This window comes from Haliotis rufescens, unplaced genomic scaffold (assembly GCF_023055435.1).
Source record: "Haliotis rufescens isolate VD_foot unplaced genomic scaffold, xgHalRufe1.0.p SCAF_19, whole genome shotgun sequence".
Lineage (NCBI taxonomy): Eukaryota > Metazoa > Mollusca > Gastropoda > Lepetellida > Haliotidae > Haliotis > Haliotis rufescens.
This window is the reverse complement of record NW_025963879.1, coordinates 13771130-13794345: the sequence shown is the minus strand read 5'-3', so window position 1 is coordinate 13794345 and position 23216 is coordinate 13771130. Positions and strand designations below refer to the sequence as shown.

General features: G+C 44.8%; 1 protein-coding gene across 1 annotated transcript; it reads right to left on the bottom strand.

The window, feature by feature from the left end:
* Window positions 1-7151: 7151 nt before the first annotated feature.
* Window positions 7152-22876, bottom strand: LOC124148294 (pyrimidodiazepine synthase-like). Its single transcript, XM_048398909.1, has 5 exons — window positions 22682-22876; window positions 21490-21595; window positions 20979-21198; window positions 15268-15388; window positions 7152-9330 (listed from the first exon to the last, which is right to left on the bottom strand). Exons 1-5 carry the CDS (start codon window positions 22833-22835, stop codon window positions 9092-9094), a joined length of 840 nt encoding a protein of 279 aa, XP_048254866.1. The 5' UTR covers window positions 22836-22876; the 3' UTR covers window positions 7152-9091.
* Window positions 22877-23216: the final 340 nt, after the last annotated feature.

The window sequence follows — 23216 nt, the reverse complement described above, 5'->3', positions numbered from 1 at the left end:
GCATTGTTGTGTTATCCAATACAGGTTTGTCTGGTCCATGCATGCATTGTTGTGTTATCCAAAACAGGTTTGTCTGGTCCATGCATGCATTGTTGTGTTATCCAAAACAGGTTTGTCTGGTCCATGCATGCATTGTTGTGTTATCCAATACAGGTTTGTCTGGTCCATGCATGCATTGTTGTGTTATCCAAAACAGGTTTGTCTGGTCCATGCATGCATTGTTGTGTTATCCAATAAAGGTTTGTCTGGTCCATGCATGCATTGTTGTGTTATCCAATACAGGTTTGTCTGGTCCATGCATACATTGTTGTGGTATCCAATATGGGTTTGTCTGGTCCATGCGTACATTATTGTGTTTTCTAATACACGTTTGGCAATGCACACATTGTTGTTTTCCAAGATAATTTTGTGATAGGCACAACTGCATACGTTTAAATTGTCTGCATCTATACAAATTATTCATGAGTATGTGTCTTTTTTTCATTCCCATTAAATATATCAAGTGAAATACAATTTGAGGTGAGACTTTCTGTGTAACCCTGATCCAGGTCAAAACAACATCGATCCATACACTGCATATAAGGTTATTATCGATACGCCGTTGTGATCAAATCAATATAACAGAGGTTTGTTTATCGGCAATATAGCCACGTGGACTAGTCATGGAATGCACAAAACGTGTCATCCAAACATTTTAGCACAGGAATAATATGTATAACTGTCTAATATTGCGTATTGATAAAGGCAATGCATGTCATAATTAATAGCTGTATACTTCTTTCTAAACTCGAATTTAGCCATTTCTTTAACCTTTCTTAGGATTCCATTCCTTTAATATGCAGTGATCACACAAGTGACCTCTTTCCCTTGGGACTGTCCATTTAAGAAACCGACACGCTCTGCAATATTTCCAATATTTCCAGGGGGAAAATATTACAACCCGTAACCATTGTATGGAAGCCTTCAGGGCCACATGTTTTTTTTTTTTATATTTCAAGAAAAAGAATATAAAAGCAAATGGCCCGAAAAGGCCTTTGCAATATCCTAGGTAACATTTGAATAAAATAAAAGGTCACTCCTCGTGCGTGTACAATAAAATCGTCAGATAATAATATTCAAACCGTGTCATATGTAATCGCTATGCAAACAAGTAATTAAATACAGTTTGATGTCTAAACGTCCCCAGTGACGCAAAAGAACCACAAACAAGTTCACCGACATCAGGCATTGTTACAGGCCCTCGCTAAGGCTTGAAACGACAATAAATTTTACCACGATAAAGCGAGTGCACGTAAGTGGTCACGTGACCCCCATTGATGAAATTGACACTCGTGACGTGCGCAAGCCGATATGAATGACAGACGTTGGGAACCGTCCAGTGGTAAACAACTCGAGATGCTCGCCGACAATGTTGTTGTTGTCGTTGTTAGAAGTCGTGACTTGCATGTGTAAGTAACGAGACATTTATAATATTTGTAAATTATGTCTCTGTCATTCTACTTGTGCTACATAACAGGAAATGGTCGTCGTGGAAATATTTTACTCTCTTGTCTATGCAAATCCGATATTGTGTTGACGACGCCTGTTTAAAGGGAGGCTATACTATTGTGTCATCTGGCAGTCATATACAAGTTTTTTTAAACACACACTTTTGTTTTCGTGTAAGCTAAACTTGTATCATGTTTGTCAATCACGCAGTTGGTGCCAATGCAGCCCAGAGTCGGTGAGTGAGTGATTGAGTGAGTTGGGTTTAACGCCGCTTTTAACAGTATTCCAGTTATATCGCGGCGTGTCAGTTTGATGTGTGAGGAAAGGCCGAAGTGATGCAGGTCTCAGACGTTTACCACTTCAGTGAAACCCACAAGCACGGGTATGGTGCTGACAAACCATGATCAAGGTGAACCGGGATTGGAACCCATGATGATAGGTTTCTGGCGTGCCCAAGGGACGCAACTCTGCACAGCGAATCGCGGCGCCTTAGAAGACTGGGCCACCCGTGCCACTGAATCCAGTGACGTCTATGCTAAGTGATACATTGCGGGATGTGGATCGGCGTAACGCTTAGTCTCTGATATATATAGTTATAATATATTACAAAATTGATAATTTTGTAAGAAACAATCAGCTACATTTTAACTGAAAAGGAGCCCCACTTAGCTGGGATTTTCATCTAAATCTAGCCTTGCTTCATTTAGGACTGTAGCATTACAATAATGCCTGGGCAAAAAAATTGTGAAAAAATATGGTTCAGCGGCGGTGAGACAGAATGGATGTAGAAAGTTCATCTTTAAAGTTGTATCTAATGCAAATTCATGAATTTGCACATATATAATGAACATATATACATCGAATCTTGTTTTGCGTAAATCTGCCATTCTCCCAAAATGTCCAGTAACACGTGTACTTCATCCTCGATTATCCAAGGAATAATATCTACATTCTTTAAACATATCCTGGACCTTTTTCACGCGGAAGTGACGTTTCGGATGTGACGTCACAATCTCATTCTCACTTATCACTAACCTAGCACATAATTCCTCTCGCTCACGAGTGTGACTGGACGGCTATTTTTACGTCACGTTGAATCGGGCTGAAAACGAAGCTATGCATAGTAACGAATACACCCTGGGTATTTATAATAATAGAATGGAGGTATATATCACACTGGATAACCGAGGATGTGCGTACTTTGAAACTTATCCGCATACATATTGATCAGCCTTATACAACACTGTTTGTCTCCGGCGTCCATTAATAACTTTATCGATGCACTGCAATCCTTCATGGACAATCGATATATACAAGTCAAAATTTCAATAGCTGGTATGGACAGTAAGAATCGATAGTTTCGATAGACGTCATGATACTGACAACAACAACAACAACAACAACAACAGACCGCCGTCCTAGCTGGAATATTGCTGAGTGCGGCGTAAAACAACAAATAAATATGTAAAGTAACGAGAGAATCAGATCACTGGACCACTCTTTATCACTCCAGGTTCTCACTGCAATAAGTGGGGATAAACCAGTGATTGATATTACGAGCAACGTACCACGCCGTCGTCGGATGTGATGCAAACAACCACGTCACCGAGCCTGACCACCCGACCTGTTAGGTCTTTCCGAGACCGACCACTTGACTATAAAAGAATAATTTGTTTTCCGTTTTAATAATATAATAAAAAAAATATTAAATAAATACATTGTTCGCTGGACGTACTGGATACCCTGAAATAAATGTGTTCCGACTCCTAATTTCACAAAATAAAATATGCCTGCAATGACCGACGGAAAACACATCCTGTCTCCCCCAACATCTCCACCAATATTAAATGGTGGGTTACACGACATGGTGGGTTGCCGGGGACATATTCCAACCAGTAACTCCAACAGAGTGCTTGTGCCTGCTAGAGACATACAAGAGACTGTACCGAAACGTCGAAATGAAAGAACGAGGATGTTAAGGTCTTCATTGTTACTACATCTTTTAAATGCCACTTAAATATAAATATAAGTTAGTATTGTTTTACGCCGTAATGTTCCAACTTATATCCTACCATATCACGTTGGTAGCACTATGAATGCTCTTCACACATTTTACCCATGTGGGAAGTCGTACCCGGGTCTTCAGTGTTACGAGCCATAGCATACCCTATGGCCACGGGGGAATCGATTCGTTGTGGCCAAAGTGGTATATGTTCAGCATGGATCAAACATGGCTTGTATTTTACCATGAATCCTGTTTCGTTTGCTGGGGATAACAGCTTGTTTCGTACTCAGTTAACCATTTCCTAAAATAGTCGTTTTATATGTGCGGTTTGAAGTGTTTCCACCGTACTTGACATACGACAATCAACATGCATGTCTCGGTGTGGATTGTTCGGGACTAACAGCAGACAATTGAGAGAACTAATATAACGGCTGTTTGACAAACACTTGTGTCGGGAACAAGGACAGTCCCCATTAAAATCCTAAAATCCAAATCATGTCAAAGAAAGAAATGAACATTCTTTTGGAATTGTGGTTTGTGCAGATTAATCTCAATGCAATAATGAAATCCATAGCATGAACCAGAAATACTCGTAGATAAAGATGTTTGTCTATGGTTGGACCTAAAATGGGAAAGTAAGATGGGAATAGAGGCGAGGGAAAGTAAGATCGGGAGGAATAGAGGCGAGGGAAAGAAAGACAGGAGGGAATAGAGGCGAGGGAAAGTAGGACCGAGGGAATAGAGGCGAGGGAAAGTAAGACCGGAGGGAAAAGAGGCGAGGGAAAGTAGGACCGAGGGAATAGAGGCGAGGGAAAGTAAGACCGGAGGGAAAAGAGGCGAGGGAAAGTAGGACCGAGGGAATAGAGGCGAGGGAAAGTAAGACCGGAGGGAATAGAGGCGAGGGAAAGTAAGACCGGAGGGAAAAGAGGCGAGGGAAAGTAAGGCCGGAGGGAAAAGAGGCGAGGGAAAGTAAGACCGGAGGGAAAAGAGGCGAGGGAAAGTAAGATCGGAGGGAAAAGAGGCGAGGGAAAGTAAGGCCGGAGGGAATAGAGGCGAGGGAAAGTAAGGCCGGAGGGAATAGAGGCGAGGGAAAGTAAGATCGGAGGGAAAAGAGGCGAGGGAAAGTAAGGCCGGAGGGAATAGAGGCGAGGGAAAGTAAGGCCGGAGGGAATAGAGGCGAGGGAAAGTAAGGCCGGAGGGAATAGAGGCGAGGGAAAGTAAGGCCGGAGGGAATAGAGGCGAGGGAAAGTAAGGCCCAACGTCTTGTTCACGACGCTTTCCTCACGGCGGTGGCTTGGTGGTTAAAGCTATCGCTCGTCACGCTTAACGCCTGGGTTCGATTTCCCACGTTTGTAATGTGTGAAGTCCATTTCTGGTGTCTCTGCAGTGATATTGCAGGAATATTGCTAAAAGCGGCGTAAAACCAGCCACACACACTCTCTTTGCAGAAGTGCGTCCCTTGGACATGTCAGAAACCTATGATTGTGGATTAGATTCAGAGTTCGCCCCGATTATGTTTCTAGGCTTGTCGCCACCATACCCGTGTTCTGAGTAAAAAAGGGGTAAACGTCTGAGACCTGCATCACTTCGGGCTTTCCTCACACAATAAAGCTGACATGCCGTGATATAACTGGAATACTGTTCAAAGCGGCGTTAAACCCAACTCACTCGATATTTTTGTTGTGCGCTCCTCTTCCTGGGGAGCAAGGTATCCGCCAAATGCCATGCGGTTGACTGGTGCGAATACCGTGATTGGGAAGCAGTAAGTATGCGGTTAGTATCTAGGTGTTACAAGTTACTGAAAAAACTGTCCACAATCAGGCATAGTTGTTGCCGGCAACAGGACCATTGTACGAATATCAGATCTCTCGGAAAAACAATATATGACGTCAAAGGGCGCTTCTGACATGAATATGCATCTCAATGCAGATCCGTCGATAGAAATTAAGTGGATGTTGCAGCTGACTCGATACTGTGTAATGGTATACCACTGAATAGGTGTATCCAACCACAGAACTGGTGTACCCAACCAATAAACGGGTGTACTCAACAGGTTCATGCAGACATTCACTCGAAAACTCACGACAGATGGATCTCCGAAGGTTGGATTGGTTGGTCCATTTGTCCAATAGGTTTGGTTTGGTTTGGTTTGTTTAACGCCGCACTCAATATTCCAGCTATATGACGGCGAAATGGGCTTCACACATTGTACCCATGTCGGGAATCGAACCCGTGTCTTCGGCGTGACGATCAAACGCTTTAATCACTAGGCTACCCGACGGCGGTCTGTAAATAATCGAGTCTGGACCAGACAATCCAGTGATTGACATCATGAGCATCGATCCACGCAATTGGGATACGATGACATACCTCAACCAAGTCAGCAAGCCTGACCACCCGATCCCGTTAGTCGCATCTTACGACAAGCTTAGTCGCCAATTAAGGCAAGCGTGGGTTGCTAAAGACCCATTCTACCCCGGATCTTCACGTGTCATTTGTCCAAGAGGGATACCAGTGGCGTATCACATACTCAGTTTAATATAATTGACAGATTTAACAGAAAACAATAATTTTCCCTTTTCCTCCCAAGAGACGCCTGGTAAGTGCAGTTGCGATTAACTATGTATTTTTTAACAATCACATATTTGTTCTGTGGGATATCGTAATGATTAAAAGTGTTCGTTCGTCGCGTCTGTACAAATACGAACAATATGCGGCGCCTTTAATAGTTAATACAGAGTAAGACCAATCTCAAATTACCTTAAAATTGCGCTACGCGGCTAATAATGGCATATTTTACGTCCGTTTTAAAGGATAACTCACATCTGTACTACGTCACCTTGGTTAAGGTCAAGCGAGTTTATTCCCTTTGATGAGTTATCCAACACCAACCAAAATATATGCGGTGTTTTATTGTCAACAGCTTATGAATGAACTGTCAAATGTTGACCCGACTTTTCCTGGAACAATATATAGCACCTACCCCGACCCCGCAAAAATAAAAAAAATAAAAAATAAACAAAATAACAGAAAATAAAAATATAAAAAGAAATCACCAAGTAAGCCCTATCAGTGAGATGTGAAAATCCGAGACTCTCTATAAATACTCACCTGACAGATGGATTCATAATACTGTTTTAGCGAGTAAGTTATATTATTGTAAAGGCCATGCATGTCGCTATATAAGTGCAATAATCTTGGACGCAACGTTAAACCCCATTTCACCTCACCTCATCTTATCTGACATACACAAGCATATCTTTATCACTTCCTTAAACATGCATCACAACAAATGGAACTGGCTGATCTTATAGGACAAGAGCGCTACATAGTTTTATCAGTAATTCAGTTCAAATAGTAACGATTACCAATGCAACTTCTAAGAAAAATTCTGAAACAAACAATAATAGTGATCGTGTGAGTGAGTTGGGTCTTAAGCCACTTTTAACAGTATTACAGTTATGTCACAGCGTGTCAGCTTAATGTGGCAGGAAAGCCGGTAGTCAAACAGATCTAGAGTGAATGAGTACAAGCATGGACACTTTATACAATATATATATATATATATATATATATAAAAATTTTTAGGGTCCATGGTATAAGACACAGTAAAAACAGGTATTTGTTATATAAAATAATAATGATTGAACAATTACTATTTTTAAATAGTTTGTATAATTTTTTTTAATTCAAAGAAAACATTTTTTGACTCATGTAATAATTCACAACGAAGGGAGACATAATATTGTATAACTTGTGAAGAAATGATTCTATATGAATAACAATAAGCTATATATCTCTTGGATATGAAGAAACTTCATGTCACCATCAGTTGCCCTAAAGTTTCTTGTCTGCACAATTCCCAGCAATCGTGAGTATGACATAATTGTATGTTTATTGACAAAATGCAGAGGTGATAAAACTATGGATGCATCACAACTGTCCACTGCCCCAAAGCAACACATTCAGAAAACTGTTAACCAGTAACTCAATTCATTTGAATCCAGGTTGTTATTCACAGTGATAATTAATGATCACTACTCACAGCCAGTAAAAGAACATCCTCAATCGAAGATTGTGTGTGGCAATACCCACCAGCAACATACTGTATCTCCATGTTGAATACTGCATGTCTGCACTGTGGGAAGGTCAAGGAATTCTCATCATACCATTGACATACACCTTGAAATCCCTTGTCATGATCCGGGTTAGAATCGCTCTTCAGCAACCCATGCTTGCTTGTAAGAGTCGACTAACAGGATCCTGTGGTCAGGCTTGCTGACTTGGTTGATGCATGTCTTCCTATCTGATCGCATGGATCTATACTCATGATGTCAATCACTGGATTGTCTGGTCCAGGCCCATGAATATACAGACTGCCATCATAAAGCAGGAATATTGCTGGGTGCATCATTAACAACCTACAAACTGGAATTGTTGTTCCAGTATTGCAATTGATGAAATGCCTCATTTTGTCTTCCTTGAAGAATAACACTGTAATCAAACACACTACAGTGGAACCTAGTTCAGATGTTGTTAACCCTGAAACCCCTCTTTCCAGACGATTACGTCTGGGAGAGCTGCCATGTGCACTAAGCATGATTCTCTGTAACAAATGTGTTAATCTGGAGGATTTCAGAGAGGATGATACATCCAGATCAACAGGGTTTCTACCCTGTGCTGTAAAGTTCTGCAAATGGCACATCCGGTGACAAAGTACCACCAATAATCAATCATAACGTATACAAGTCACATCAAATACTGAAAGATTACAATGACAACTATCTTGATATATGCAGCGTCAGCACTAGTACAAGGCTCCTTGGTCCTGGGTAGGTGGCACAAATAAAAAACTAGGATATATACTGCATACTGTCCAGGTATGTATGTACTGAAAGGAATATTGGCCTGTAACATTCACTTCTGTGTTCCCTTGAAATGCTCATTTCAACATAGTAATTCTTCAAGGAGTGAGTGAGTGAGTGAGATTTTACGCCGCTTTTAGCAATATTCCAGCAATATCACGGCGGGGGTCACCAGAAATGGGCTTCACACATTGTACCCATGTCGGGAATCAAACCCGGATCTTCGGCGTGACGAGCTAATGCTTTAACCACTAGGCTACCCGACCGCCCAATTCATTAAGGAAATGCTAGTACCTGGGCGTTCATCACCATGACAAATAATGTTTGATCCTCTAAGGCTTAATAAACATTTCCTGCCCAAAATATACTTCCCTTTTGTTTCCTCCTATCTTTCCATCAACTGGACCATCACATTTGTTCATTCCTGACATGAAAGACTATACAGTAATCTATTATGTATAAGATGCCTTTTTTGTAATTTGATAGTTTAAATGCAGCAAACAGAAAATAAACTAAAAAAGAGTCCTATATTAATTGATCTCCCTGATTGTTCTTGATAAAATCACAAACCCTACTAATCTGTTTGACAAATAATTACCTTAAACAGTTTAAGATCTAGCAGTTATTTCTTTCCAGTGAACCGACTGACCGACACCTGACTGATCACAGCTTATAGAAATAAAACAACAGTGGTCGTCAGTTCAGTCAGTGTTCACAGTTTTGCTTGGCGTAGTCATAAACCATAGTCATAGTCTGGGGCGCCTGCTTTGTAAGATGCAAAGAATCTGAGATGGGACTCTGTGTCAAACATGGTGGCTTTGACTGCTGGAAGTTCAAACATTCTCTTCTGCCAGGCTGCAATGTTGGGGAAGTTGCTTTCAGTGATGGCATACTTTGGTGCCACCTTCTCCAAGACTCCACTTCTTTCAAACCATGGCCACGCTGTGAAGTCCAACATAGAGGGGGTGGCACCTAGATTGGGGGAAAGAGTGAGTCATGCATAAGACACAAAGAATATGTTTTGTATGGTATGGTACCTCTACACGTAAACGGAAAAATTCACAAGGGGTCTCACCGCGAAAAAGGTGGTCTTATTCAGGTCATGGAAGACAGATGGTCTCAGTCAGGTCATGGTGGAGAGTTTGTCTCAGTCAGGTCATGGTGGAGAGTTTGTCTCAGTCAGGTCATGGTGGAGAGTTTGTCTCAGTCAGGTCATGGTGGAGAGTTTGTCTCAGTCAGGTCAAGGTGGAGAGTAGGTCTCAGTCAGGTCATGGTAGATGAGGTTGTCTCAGTCAGGTCATGGTAGATGAGGTTGTCTCAGTCAGGTCATGGTGGAGAGTTTGTCTCAGTCAGGTCATGGTGGAGAGTTTGTCTCAGTCAGGTCATGGTGGAGAGTTTGTCTCAGTCAGGTCATGGAAGACAGATGGTCTCAGTCAGGTCATGGTGGAGAGTTTGTCTCAGTCAGGTCATGGTGGAGAGTTTGTCTCAGTCAGGTCATGGTGGAGAGTTTGTCTCAGTCAGGTCATGGTGGAGAGTTTGTCTCAGTCAGGTCAAGGTGGAGAGTAGGTCTCAGTCAGGTCATGGTAGATGAGGTTGTCTCAGTCAGGTCATGGTAGATGAGGTTGTCTCAGTCAGGTCATGGTGGAGAGTTTGTCTCAGTCAGGTCATGGTGGAGAGTTTGTCTCAGTCAGGTCATGGTGGAGAGTTTGTCTCAGTCAGGTCATGGAAGACAGATGGTCTCAGTCAGGTCATGGTGGAGAGTTTGTCTCAGTCAGGTCATGGTGGAGAGTTTGTCTCAGTCAGGTCAAGGTGGAGAGTTGATCTCAGTCAGGTCACGGTAGATGAGGTGGTCTCAGTCAGGTCATGGTGGAGAGTTGGTCTCAGTCAGGTCATGGTGGAGAGTTTGTCTCAGTCAGGTCATGGTGGAGAGTTGATCTCAGTCAGGTCATGGTAGATGAGGTGGTCTCAGTCAGGTCATGGTGGAGAGTTGGCCCAGTCAGGTCATGGTGGAGAGTTGATCTCAGTCAGGTCATGGTAGATGAGGTGGTCTCAGGTCAAGGTGGAGAGTTTGTCTCAGTCAGGTCATGGTGGAGAGTTGATCTCAGTCAGGTCATGGTAGATGAGGTGGTCTCAGTCAGGTCATGGTGGAGAGTTGGTCTCAGTCAGGTCATGGTGGAGAGTTGGTCTCAGTCAGGTCATGGTGGAGAGTTTGTCTCAGTCAGGTCATGGAAGACAGATGGTCTCAGTCAGGTCATGGTGGAGAGTTTCTCTCAGTCAGGTCATGGTGGAGAGTTTGTCTCAGTCAGGTCAAGGTGGAGAGTTGATCTCAGTCAGGTCATGGTAGATGAGGTGGTCTCAGTCAGGTCATGGTGGAGAGTTGGTCTCAGTCAGGTCATGGTGGAGAGTTTGTCTCAGTCAGGTCATGGTGGAGAGTTGATCTCAGTCAGGTCATGGTAGATGAGGTGGTCTCAGTCAGGTCATGGTGGAGAGTTGGCCCAGTCAGGTCATGGTGGAGAGTTGATCTCAGTCAGGTCATGGTAGATGAGGTGGTCTCAGGTCAAGGTGGAGAGTTTGTCTCAGTCAGGTCATGGTGGAGAGTTGATCTCAGTCAGGTCATGGTAGATGAGGTGGTCTCAGTCAGGTCATGGTGGAGAGTTGGTCTCAGTCAGGTCATGGTGGAGAGTTTGTCTCAGTCAGGTCATGGTGGAGAGTTGGTCTCAGTCAGGTCATGGTGGAGAGATGGTCTCAGTCAGGTCATGGTAGATGAGGTGGTCTCAGTCAGGTCATGGTGGAGAGTTTGTCTCAGTCAGGTCATGGTGGAGAGTTGATCTCAGTCAGGTCATGGTAGATGAGGTGGACTCAGTCAGGTCATGGTGGATAGTTGGCCCAGTCAGGTCATGGTGGAGAGTTGATCTCAGTCAGGTCATGGTAGATGAGGTGGTCTCAGGTCAAGGTGGAGAGTTTGTCTCAGTCAGGTCATGGTGGAGAGTTGGTCTCAGTCAGGTCATGGTGGAGAGATGGTCTCAGTCAGGTCATGGTAGATGAGGTGGTCTCAGTCAGGTCATGGTGGAGAGTTGGTCTCAGTCAGGTCATGGTGGAGAGTTTGTCTCAGTCAGGTCATGGTGGAGAGTTGATCTCAGTCAGGTCATGGTAGATGAGGTGGTCTCAGTCAGGTCATGGTGGAGAGTTGGCCCAGTCAGGTCATGGTGGAGAGTTGATCTCAGTCAGGTCATGGTAGATGAGGTGGTCTCAGGTCAAGGTGGAGAGTTTGTCTCAGTCAGGTCATGGTGGAGAGTTGATCTCAGTCAGGTCATGGTAGATGAGGTGGTCTCAGTCAGGTCATGGTGGAGAGTTGGTCTCAGTCAGGTCATGGTGGAGAGTTTGTCTCAGTCAGGTCATGGTGGAGAGTTGGTCTCAGTCAGGTCATGGTGGAGAGATGGTCTCAGTCAGGTCATGGTAGATGAGGTGGTCTCAGTCAGGTCATGGTGGAGAGTTTGTCTCAGTCAGGTCATGGTGGAGAGTTGATCTCAGTCAGGTCATGGTAGATGAGGTGGTCTCAGTCAGGTCATGGTGGATAGTTGGCCCAGTCAGGTCATGGTGGAGAGTTGATCTCAGTCAGGTCATGGTAGATGAGGTGGTCTCAGGTCAAGGTGGAGAGTTTGTCTCAGTCAGGTCATGGTGGAGAGTTGATCTCAGTCAGGTCATGGTAGATGAGGTGGTCTCAGTCAGGTCATGGTGGAGAGTTTGTCTCAGTCAGGTCATGGTGGAGAGTTGGTCTCAGTCAGGTCATGGTGGAGAGTTTGTCTCAGTCAGGTCATGGTGGAGAGTTGGTCTCAGTCAGGTCATGGAGGAGAGTTGGTCTCAGTCAGGTCATGGTGGAGAGTTGGTCTCAGGTCATGCAGAAGAGTTGGTCTCAGTCAGGTCATGGTGGAGAGTTGGTCTCAGTCAGGTCATGGTGGAGAGTTTGTCTCAGTCAGGTCATGGTGGAGAGTTGGTCTCAGTCAGGTCATGGTGGAGAGTTGGTCTCAGTCAGGTCATGGTGGAGAGTAGGTCTCAGTCAGGTCATGGTGGAGAGATGGTCTCAGTCAGGTCATGGTGGAGAGTTGGTCTCAGTCAGGTCATGGTGGAGAGTTGGTCTCAGTCAGGTCATGGTGGAGAGTTGGTCTCAGTCAGGTCATGGTGGAGAGTAGGTCTCAGTCAGGTCATGGTGGAGAGTTTGTCTCAGTCAGGTCATGGTGGAGAGTTGGTCTCAGTCAAGTCATGGTGGAGAGTTGGTCTCAGTCAGGTCATGGTAGATGAGGTGGTCTCAGTCAGGTCATGGTGGAGAATTGGTCTCAGTCAGGTCATGGTGGAGTGTTGGTCTCAGGTCAAGGTGGAGAGTTGGTCTCAGTCAGGTCATGGTGGAGAGTTGGTCTCAGTCAGGTCATGGTAAATGAGGTGGTCTCAGTCAGGTCATGGTGGAGAGTTGGTCTCAGTCAGGTCATGGTGGAGTGTTGGTCTCAGGTCATGGTGGAGAGTTGGTCTCAGTCAGGTCATGGTGGAGAGTTGGTCTCAGTCAGGTCATGGTAGATGAGGTGGTCTCAGTCAGGTCATGGTGGAGAGTTTGTCTAAGTCAGGTCATGGTTGAGTGTTGGTCTCAGGTCAAGGTGGAGAGTTGGTCTCAGTCAGGTCATGGTGGAGAGTTTGTCTCAGTCAGGTCATGGTGGAGAGTTTGTCTCAGTCAGGTCATGGTGGAGAGTTGGTCTCAGTCAGGTCATGGTGGAGAGATGGTCTCAGTCAGGTCATGGTAGATGAGGTGGTCTCAGTCAGGTCATGGTGGAGAGTTGGTCTCAGTCAGGTCATGGTGGAGAGTTTGTCTCAGTCAGGTCATGGTGGAGAGTTGATCTCAGTCAGGTCATGGTAGATGAGGTGGTCTCAGTCAGGTCATGGTGGAGAGTTGGCCCAGTCAGGTCATGGTGGAGAGTTGATCTCAGTCAGGTCATGGTAGATGAGGTGGTCTCAGGTCAAGGTGGAGAGTTTGTCTCAGTCAGGTCATGGTGGAGAGTTGATCTCAGTCAGGTCATGGTAGATGAGGTGGTCTCAGTCAGGTCATGGTGGAGAGTTGGTCTCAGTCAGGTCATGGTGGAGAGTTTGTCTCAGTCAGGTCATGGTGGAGAGTTGGTCTCAGTCAGGTCATGGTGGAGAGATGGTCTCAGTCAGGTCATGGTAGATGAGGTGGTCTCAGTCAGGTCATGGTGGAGAGTTTGTCTCAGTCAGGTCATGGTGGAGAGTTGATCTCAGTCAGGTCATGGTAGATGAGGTGGTCTCAGTCAGGTCATGGTGGATAGTTGGCCCAGTCAGGTCATGGTGGAGAGTTGATCTCAGTCAGGTCATGGTAGATGAGGTGGTCTCAGGTCAAGGTGGAGAGTTTGTCTCAGTCAGGTCATGGTGGAGAGTTGATCTCAGTCAGGTCATGGTAGATGAGGTGGTCTCAGTCAGGTCATGGTGGAGAGTTTGTCTCAGTCAGGTCATGGTGGAGAGTTGGTCTCAGTCAGGTCATGGTGGAGAGTTTGTCTCAGTCAGGTCATGGTGGAGAGTTGGTCTCAGTCAGGTCATGGAGGAGAGTTGGTCTCAGTCAGGTCATGGTGGAGAGTTGGTCTCAGGTCATGGAGAAGAGTTGGTCTCAGTCAGGTCATGGTGGAGAGTTGGTCTCAGTCAGGTCATGGTGGAGAGTTTGTCTCAGTCAGGTCATGGTGGAGAGTTGGTCTCAGTCAGGTCATGGTGGAGAGTTGGTCTCAGTCAGGTCATGGTGGAGAGTAGGTCTCAGTCAGGTCATGGTGGAGAGATGGTCTCAGTCAGGTCATGGTGGAGAGTTGGTCTCAGTCAGGTCATGGTGGAGAGTTGGTCTCAGTCAGGTCATGGTGGAGAGTTGGTCTCAGTCAGGTCATGGTGGAGAGTAGGTCTCAGTCAGGTCTTGGTGGAGAGTTTGTCTCAGTCAGGTCATGGTGGAGAGTTGGTCTCAGTCAGGTCATGGTGGAGAGTTGGTCTCAGTCAAGTCATGGTGGAGAGTTGGTCTCAGTCAGGTCATGGTAGATGAGGTGGTCTCAGTCAGGTCATGGTGGAGAATTGGTCTCAGTCAGGTCATGGTGGAGTGTTGGTCTCAGGTCAAGGTGGAGAGTTGGTCTCAGTCAGGTCATGGTGGAGAGTTGGTCTCAGTCAGGTCATGGTAAATGAGGTGGTCTCAGTCAGGTCATGGTGGAGAGTTGGTCTCAGTCAGGTCATGGTGGAGTGTTGGTCTCAGGTCATGGTGGAGAGTTGGTCTCAGTCAGGTCATGGTGGAGAGTTGGTCTCAGTCAGGTCATGGTAGATGAGGTGGTCTCAGTCAGGTCATGGTGGAGAGTTTGTCTAAGTCAGGTCATGGTTGAGTGTTGGTCTCAGGTCAAGGTGGAGAGTTGGTCTCAGTCTGGTCATGGTGGAGAGTTTGTCTCAGTCAGGTCATGGTGGAGAGATGGTCTCAGTCAGGTCATGGTGGAGAGATGGTCTCAGTCAGGTCATGGTGGAGAGTTTGTCTCAGTCAGGTCATGGTGGAGAGTTGGTCTGTCAGGTCATGGTGGAGAGATGGTCTCAGTCAGGTCATGGTGGAGAGTTGGTCTCAGTCAGGTCATGGTCGAGAGTTGGTCTCAGTCAGGTCATGGTGGAGAGTTGGTCTCAGTCAGGTCATGATGGAGAGATGGTCTCACTCAGGTCATGGTTGAGAGTTGGTCTCAGGTAGGTCATGGTGGAGAGTTTGTCTCAGTCAGGTCATGGTGGAGAGTTGGTCTCAGGTAGGTCATGGTGGAGAGTTGGTCTCAGGTCAAGGTGGAGAGTTGGTCTCAGTCAGGTCATGGTGGAGAGTTGATAGCAGATCTCATCCGCATATCTGATGCTCACCTCCAAAGAACTCCCCTCGATCACCAAGGGCAGTTTCATATGTCTTTAAAACACTGAAGAACTTCTCCCCTGCTTCATCACTGCCTCCTGAAGAAAGCAACTTGTACCAGGCAGTTGTCACCTGTAACAAACAAGCACATGTACAAGGCAGTTGTCACCTGTAACAAACAAGCACATGTTCCAGGCAGTTGTCACCTGTAACGACAAGCACATGTGCCAGGCTTGTAACCTGTAACAAACAAGCACATGTACCAGGCAGTTGTCACCTGTAAAAAACAAGCACATGTACCATGCAGATGTCTCCTGTAACACAGACAAACACTTGAACCAGGCAGTTGTCACCTGTAACAAACAAGCACATCTACCAGGCAGCTGTCATCTGTAACAAACAAGCACATGTACCAGGCAGCTGTCACCTGTAACAAACAAGCACATGTACCAGGCAGCTGTCATCTGTAACAAACAAGCACATGCACCAGGAAATTGTCACCTGTAACAAACAAGCGCATGTACCAGGCAGCTGTCATCTGTAACAAACAAGCACATGTACCAGGCAGCTGTCACCTGTAACAGACAAGCACATGCACCAGGAAGTTGTCACCTGTAACAGACAAGCACATGCACCAGGCAGTTGTCACCTGTAACAAACAAGCACATGTACCAGGCAGTTGTCATCTGTAACAAACAAGCACATGTACCAGGGAGCTGTCACCTGTAAAAAAACAAGCACATGCACCAGGAAATTGTCACCTGTAACATACAAGCGCATGTACCAGGCAGCTGTCATCTGTAACAAACAAGCACATGTACCAGGCAGCTGTCACCTGTAACAGACAAGCACATGCACCAGGAAGTTGTCACCTGTAACAGACAAGCACATGCACCAGGTAGTTGTCACCTGTAACAAACAAGCACATGTACCTGGCAGCTGTCATCTGTAACAAACAAGCACATGCACCAGGCAGCTGTCACCTGTAACAAACAAGCACATGCACCAGGTAGTTGTCACCTGTAACAAACAAGCACATGCACCAGGAAGTTGTCACCTGTAACAAACAAGCACATGTACCAGGCAGTTGTCACCTGTAACAAACAAGCACATGCACCAGGAAGTTGTCACCTGTAACAAACAAGCACATGTACCAGGCAGCTGTCATCTGTAACAAACAAGCACATGTACCAGGCAGCTGTCACCTGTACCAGACAAGCACATGCACCAGGAAGTTGTCACCTGTAACAAACAAGCACATGCACCAGGCAGTTGTCACCTGTAACAAACAAGCACATCTACCAGGCAGCTGTCATCTGTAACAAACAAGCACATGTACCAGGCAGCTGTCACCTGTAACAAACAAGCACGTGTACCAGGCAGCTGTCATCTGTAACAACCAAGCACATGTACCAGGCAGCTGTCACCTGTAAAAAACAAGCACATGCACCAGGAAGTTGTCACCTGTAACAAACAAGCACATGTACCAGGCAGCTCTCACCTGTAACAAACAAGCACATGCACCAGGAAGTTGTCATCTGTAACAAACAAGCACATGTACCAGGCAGCTGTCACCTGTAACAAACAAGCACATGTACCAGGCAGTTGTCACCTGTAACAGACAAGCACATGCACCAGGAAGTTGTCACCTGTAACAAACAAGCACATGGACCAGGCAGTTGTCACCTGTAACAAACAAGCACATGCACCAGGTAGTTGTCACCTCTAAAAAACAAGCACATGCACCAGGCAGTTGTCACCTGTATCAAACAAGCACATGCACCAGGTAGTTGTCACCTGTAACAAACAAGCACATGCACCAGGTAGTTGTCACCTGTAACAAACAAGCACATGTACCAGGCAGTTGTCACCTGTAACAAACAAGCACATGCACCAGGTAGTTGTCACCTGTAAAAAACAAGAACATGCACCAGGTAGTTGTCACCTGTAACAAACAAGCACAAGCACCAGGTAGTTGTCACCTGTAACAAACAAGCACATGCACCAGGCAGTTGTCACCTGTAACAAACAAGCACATGCACCAGGTAGTTGTCACCTGTAACAAACAAGCACATGCACTAGGTAGTTGTCACCTGTAACAAACAAGCACATGCACCAGGCAGTTGTCACCTGTAACAAACAAGCACATGTACCCAGCTTGTGAGCTGTTACACAGACAAGCAGAACCCCATCCACCCAAGCAACAAAACTCAACACATCAAAGATCCGAAAAGTGGAAAAACATCAACATTATCATGATTATAGCACTTTTGCAATTTACTGTGGGCTCTGCAGTTTCAGAGAAAAAAAGAGATGTGTTGATAATCATCTACAACAAACTAACTGTTGATCATAATGCCTCTAAAAACAACAGTTCTTTTGGTCACCAAACTTTGGAGAACATTGTTATGGGACCAAACATTCATGGTCGTACCATGTTTGATAAATCAGTCACTGAAATGTAATTTATTGTTGCAAAATTATCTGCATAAACTTGCAGATTTGCCTATAGTAAATTTTTAATCATATCATCTCAAGTTTCAGCGCAATAATACTGTTAAATTTCTGATTTTCTTTCTCAATTAAAGAAAGCTTAAAATTGCAAAATATTCAACTAAAATATGAACCTTTTAAGCCATTTGGTTTCTGAGATAATGCTTAAACATTTTATGTTTGAACTAATATAGGGATTCAGAGTATTTCCCTTATTTATGTACTTATTCCTTTTTGCTTCGAATATATAACAGTGTAGAACATCACCTTTTCCCACAATCGCCCGTAGACAGATGACAAGTGCATCCAAACGTTGAGGGGATGGACTGGCAGGCAGTTATGTCCTGATGTGTCAGAATAAGTATAAAAATAAGGGGAATACTCTGATTTCCTTTATTTTTTACTTATACCTCCACAACAGTATGCAATTATCTGACAGTATGATGGCGGGTTGGATCAACTGCATAGCCCCATTTGCAATTTAGTGGTCGGGTGTTTAGTGTTCAATTTCACTAGTCCCGTAATTCATCACCACCATGCCTGGCAACAGGTAAGGCTGGGTCTGAACTTAGGTTGCAACTGGAGGTACTCAAAAGACCAGGAAAAGTAGTTACCCTCACAATATGTAGTACCCTCAGTACGGATTTTTATGCAATCATTCTATAGACAGAAAGAACAAACATGCAGGCGTACCGGTATGGGTGTCCAGAAAGGCAAGCGTTCCGTTCAAATTTGTCAATGGCGATGGGGAGGGGCGACGAGTTATCTTGGGATCGAAGGAACATTTTGCAGAAGGCAGTGGGACAGGCTCCTCGAGTTAAGGACTTCCATGATCCAAAGGATCTGATACTTGAATGCCAGGCTTGAATGCCAAGCAGGAGAGCCCGAGGAACAAGCAGCCTGAGACGCCTGATCAGGCATGATGGGTGACGACTGAAGTAGAAGGTGTCCAGAAAGGCAAGCGTTCTGTTCCAATTTGTCAACGGCGATGGGGAGGGGTGAAGAGTAATCTTGGGATTGAAGGAACATTTTGCAGAAGGCAGTGGGACAGGCTCCTCGAGTTAAGGACTTCCACGATCCGCAGGGTCTGATACTTTGAGGCGTAGAGTGGCTGCTCTTCAGCCTTAGAGGTAACGACACTAGGTGCCGAAACGCAAGATGAGGCTCTCGTCGAAGATCAGACACGCCTGGGAACCCTGTCAGGAGATGATGAACAGAATCCTGAATGCCGACTAGGACAGCCCGGGGAACAAGCATCCCAAGACGCCTGATCAGGCGTGATGGGTGTCGACTGAAGTAGAAGGCTACCATGAGGAGACGAAAGTGGTAACTGTCGTACCCAACTGTTATCCATGTCAATATGAGCATCCTAAGGAGAGGTCACTAGCAGCGATCCGACCTGAGACAAGGACAACAAAGGCAGAGTCTGCAATGGCTGAGCCTGAGAAGATGTGCTGTTGAGGTGGCAACGACTGAGACATTGGTGGCACTTGTGCTTGCTGCGACTAAAATGGGTAAGGCCGGGTGGAGGCCTGTGGATAAACAATGTGATAACTGATAACCCAACATCCAAGGCTACTTAACCCTGTAGGTGCGCCTGAATAAGCTGAGCCTGCTGGTACGGTGTTTGTTGAGGTGCGTGGAGAAATACCTGAGGACAGGTGCGTGGAGAAATACTTAAGTGAGGGGACATATGAAGAGGCGTCTGCGCCTGAAAAGGAGGTGGCACCTGAGCAGGCGCTTGGAGATACGTTGACACGAGTGTCCGCGCATGGGGAGGCACCTATAGGCTCCAGGTCGACAGACAAGATGGGATGCGAGTGGGGGCTTGCCAATAAGCGTCAGTAGCAGATGACAGAAGGCAGGGAGACATCACAGCCAAAGAGCATCATTGGTCCAAGGAGCAGGGGACCTGGCAGTCAGGGCAGGGCCCGTGGGGATCATGAGCCGATTTCTTCCCATGGCAGTCCATGCACTTTCGAGTGGGGTGTCATCAACCACCAACACAATCTCCAAAACGACATCCTCCATAATATCTGTCCTACATATGGAATAAGAATGGACAATATCACAAACATTAAATGAAACACAACCTTTCTCGTTAAAACAAGGGAGGTAGAAACACGAGAAAATAGCTTTCACTTGCCGAAAAGTTAATAACAATGGCGGGGAAAGAACACGTAAGGAAGGTAAATGGCCGTTATTTTATTTATTTATTGATAGGGATCAGCGAGGGACCTGTAGATAAATGTACAAAGGAAGATATTCAATGCAAACCAAAATGACAAACAAATCCAATCCTAAATGTGGAATGGAAGCAAACAAGTCCGTTCACCACGGGTGATAAGGGAAAAGAGTGATGAGTAGTACAGGAGCATGCTGGGAGCGAGGAGGTCGGAGGGTGTGTTCCGGTGATTGTTGTTTTCACAATGTTCTACACTGTAATATAATTGAAGCTGGAAGGAATATTGCCAATCTCATTAAAATCAGACCTTCGTTATCGCTACCGCTATACAAAGATCTGAAGACATCCCATTAGGTGATTTCTATTCATGCTGTCTCGAAAACTTTAACATGAGGTATTCCGAACGTTAGTTACGGGTTTAACGACTGAATCCTTACAATCTAGACCATCTATTAGTCATTCCAAAATGTTCTTTGTTCAGGTTGCAAATTTGTAATCAAGAATTTGTCAAAATATGTTTCAAAGTGTAGTCGCCAATTTGAAATTTGTGCTGTAAAGCATGAGAAAGCTGCCTTCTGATTGCTCATTCCATTGGTCCGTCAAAGTTCGAGCAAGGTCGGTCTGACGTGACCCGTAATGGGATGTCCTCAGATCTTTGTTTAGCTGTGGCGAGAACTAAGATCTGATTTTAATGAGATTTGAATATTGCATACTGTTGTGGAGGAATAATTTTAAAAATATTACATCTCTATGAATCTGAAGAGACATACCAATAAACATACCTAAACATAATCAATAGTCACATGCATATACAGTACTTTTAGACAGTCACCTTCAGGCACTTCAAGAAACAATATGCAATTTTCAAATTCTGCTTATGAAACAAAAACCTCAATGTTGTAATGGCCACCATTTTACCATCACAGTCTGTGTCAAGAATCCAAGCCTACTAGTCTAAGCTTTGTGCATTACTTTCAGCAGATTTAGGTTACAGCATATGGGCCAGGACGAGCAGATGTTGCTGGACCAGACGGAGGCATGTACCTGTGAGAAGGTTTCCAACAGAATCCTATCTCTAGCCTTCTTGTAGGCATCCTGAGGGTAGAGCGGAGAGTCTGGGTAGACCTGGTCCAGGTAGTCGTCACACACCAGCGACTCGTACACCACCTGGTCGTCCTTCTCCAGCACTGGCACCAGACCCAGCGGGTTCCGCTCCAGGAACCAGTCCGGCTTCTTCTTCAAGTCCACGTTGATTGTCTCATACCTGAAAACACAGTTACATACCTTGTTGTCTGCAGCCTCCAAAAAGGTACCTGCCTTAGTAGATGTCATGTTTAATGTCAGTGCCTTAGAGTAAAATGTTTCTTCTAAATACAAATCTGTTCTCCCCAAAAGATGTTTAATAGTTCATCATTTAGGGTATGGTGCTTAATGTTGTCAGTGCAATTGTCAGAGGGTGGTGTTTAATGTTGTCAGTGCCTTAGTGGGTGTGTTAAATGTTCTAAGGGCCTTAGTGGATTGACTGGTACAGTTTTCAAGTTGAGTATCCACTCACGGTATCTTCTTATGCTCCAGCACAAGACGGGTCCTCTGGGCGAATGGACAGAATCTCATGCTGTAGATCCTCAGTGTCCCTGGGGACAAGCTTGGGTAGGGAGACCCTGGGGACAAGGAAATGACACTTTGTTCAATAGCCATGTAACAGTCAACTTGTCTTGATTCAACAGTGTAATGACACATTGAATGCTTTGACAACTACTCTTATGCAACTAATAAATTTTCCATAAACTGATGTAAAATTAAAACATGAAACAAGCATTTCCCTATCGTTGTTGGTTTCATAGACGCTATTCATGTCCGTAAAACTGCACTGGTGATTAATAACAATACATTTACATATTTGCAAACACCCATAAGTAAAAGTACAGCAGTAATTAACTCATAGCATGTGCTTAAATACCATTTATAAGCATGTATACTCATCATAGAACATGCTTGCAAAAAGGTTTATTGGGAAAATACCATCTGGTCCCAATCATAGCAGTGAATTCAACACTAAAGTGTATAAATCACTTTGACAGCTTGTGTCTGAGTAGGTAAATATTCACGAGACTTTATTACCCTACCATGACTCAGCAAACGTAATGACCTAACAAAGCCGGAGTTAACTTTTTTTGACAGGGGGCAAATAAGATTATTCAATTTTTAATCAAGTTAACTTTCTCAAGGAAAAATATTTAATGTAAAAAATCCAACCCCCCCCCCCCGCCCTGAATTGAGATTATCAAATTACTTTAGACGCTACGCACACGGTCATTAGCGTAGGCCTTTTCATAATGAATAATCACATGACAACATGGAGTTAACATGTCACCGCAACGATCACATGACGTGTACTTGTACCACGGGAAAGTGTACATAAAATATAGCGAAAATATCTTCACGAGGAACCAGGACATTGTGTAAATCCTAGGATAAGATCTCGAATCGGGGACTCCGAGGGTACATGACAGTCAAGGCCCTGGCAATGTGAAGCAAAGTTAGGCCTTCATTTCATACTTATATGAGTGGTGGGATTAGTGCAAAACGATGTAATGTGTGCACAAACTGATCACTAGAGGCGTGGAACCGGAGTTTTCTCGCGAGATTACAACCAATATCATAAACTAAAGTTTTTCTTATGAGTCGCACGACGTGACAATGTGAACAGCGGAAAGGGGGACAGGCACCGTCCGGAAATAACTTACCTTTAGCGTGTGACTTGAGGGACATTGTGGAGCTAGAATACTTTGCAAGACGGGCACCTGCAACCTGGATGTTGTCACAATTTCTGAACTGTGCACTGGGTGGTAACACTTTGTGCAACTTCGATGCTCTTGTGACCAGCCGAGCGCAAATCATAGGTGTCAAGGTTCATACATTCGTGACTGCTCGTTTGCAAATATGGTTCCACGTTCTGTTTGCGCTGCGAATGTTATTCAAATAGAGCCAGAGCCCAGTTTATCTCGATTACCATTCGTATGTATCCGTAAAGGGAGAAGTTTCGCCCGGAAACATGCGAGGATTCTCGCCACTCTCGCATTTTTCCGTTATCTACACGCATTCAGCACGAGTTGATCACGAATGCAAGTGTAGTAGTATGAAATTATGTACATATCATCAAGTGTATTTTAAGGTCACCTCTTATTTTAATACCTAAGTTTTAGTCTACACTCCAATCTAACCTGCTTCACTAATACAATAGCACAGTCACCCTTGCGCTTGCCTTCTCTATTGTTTCTC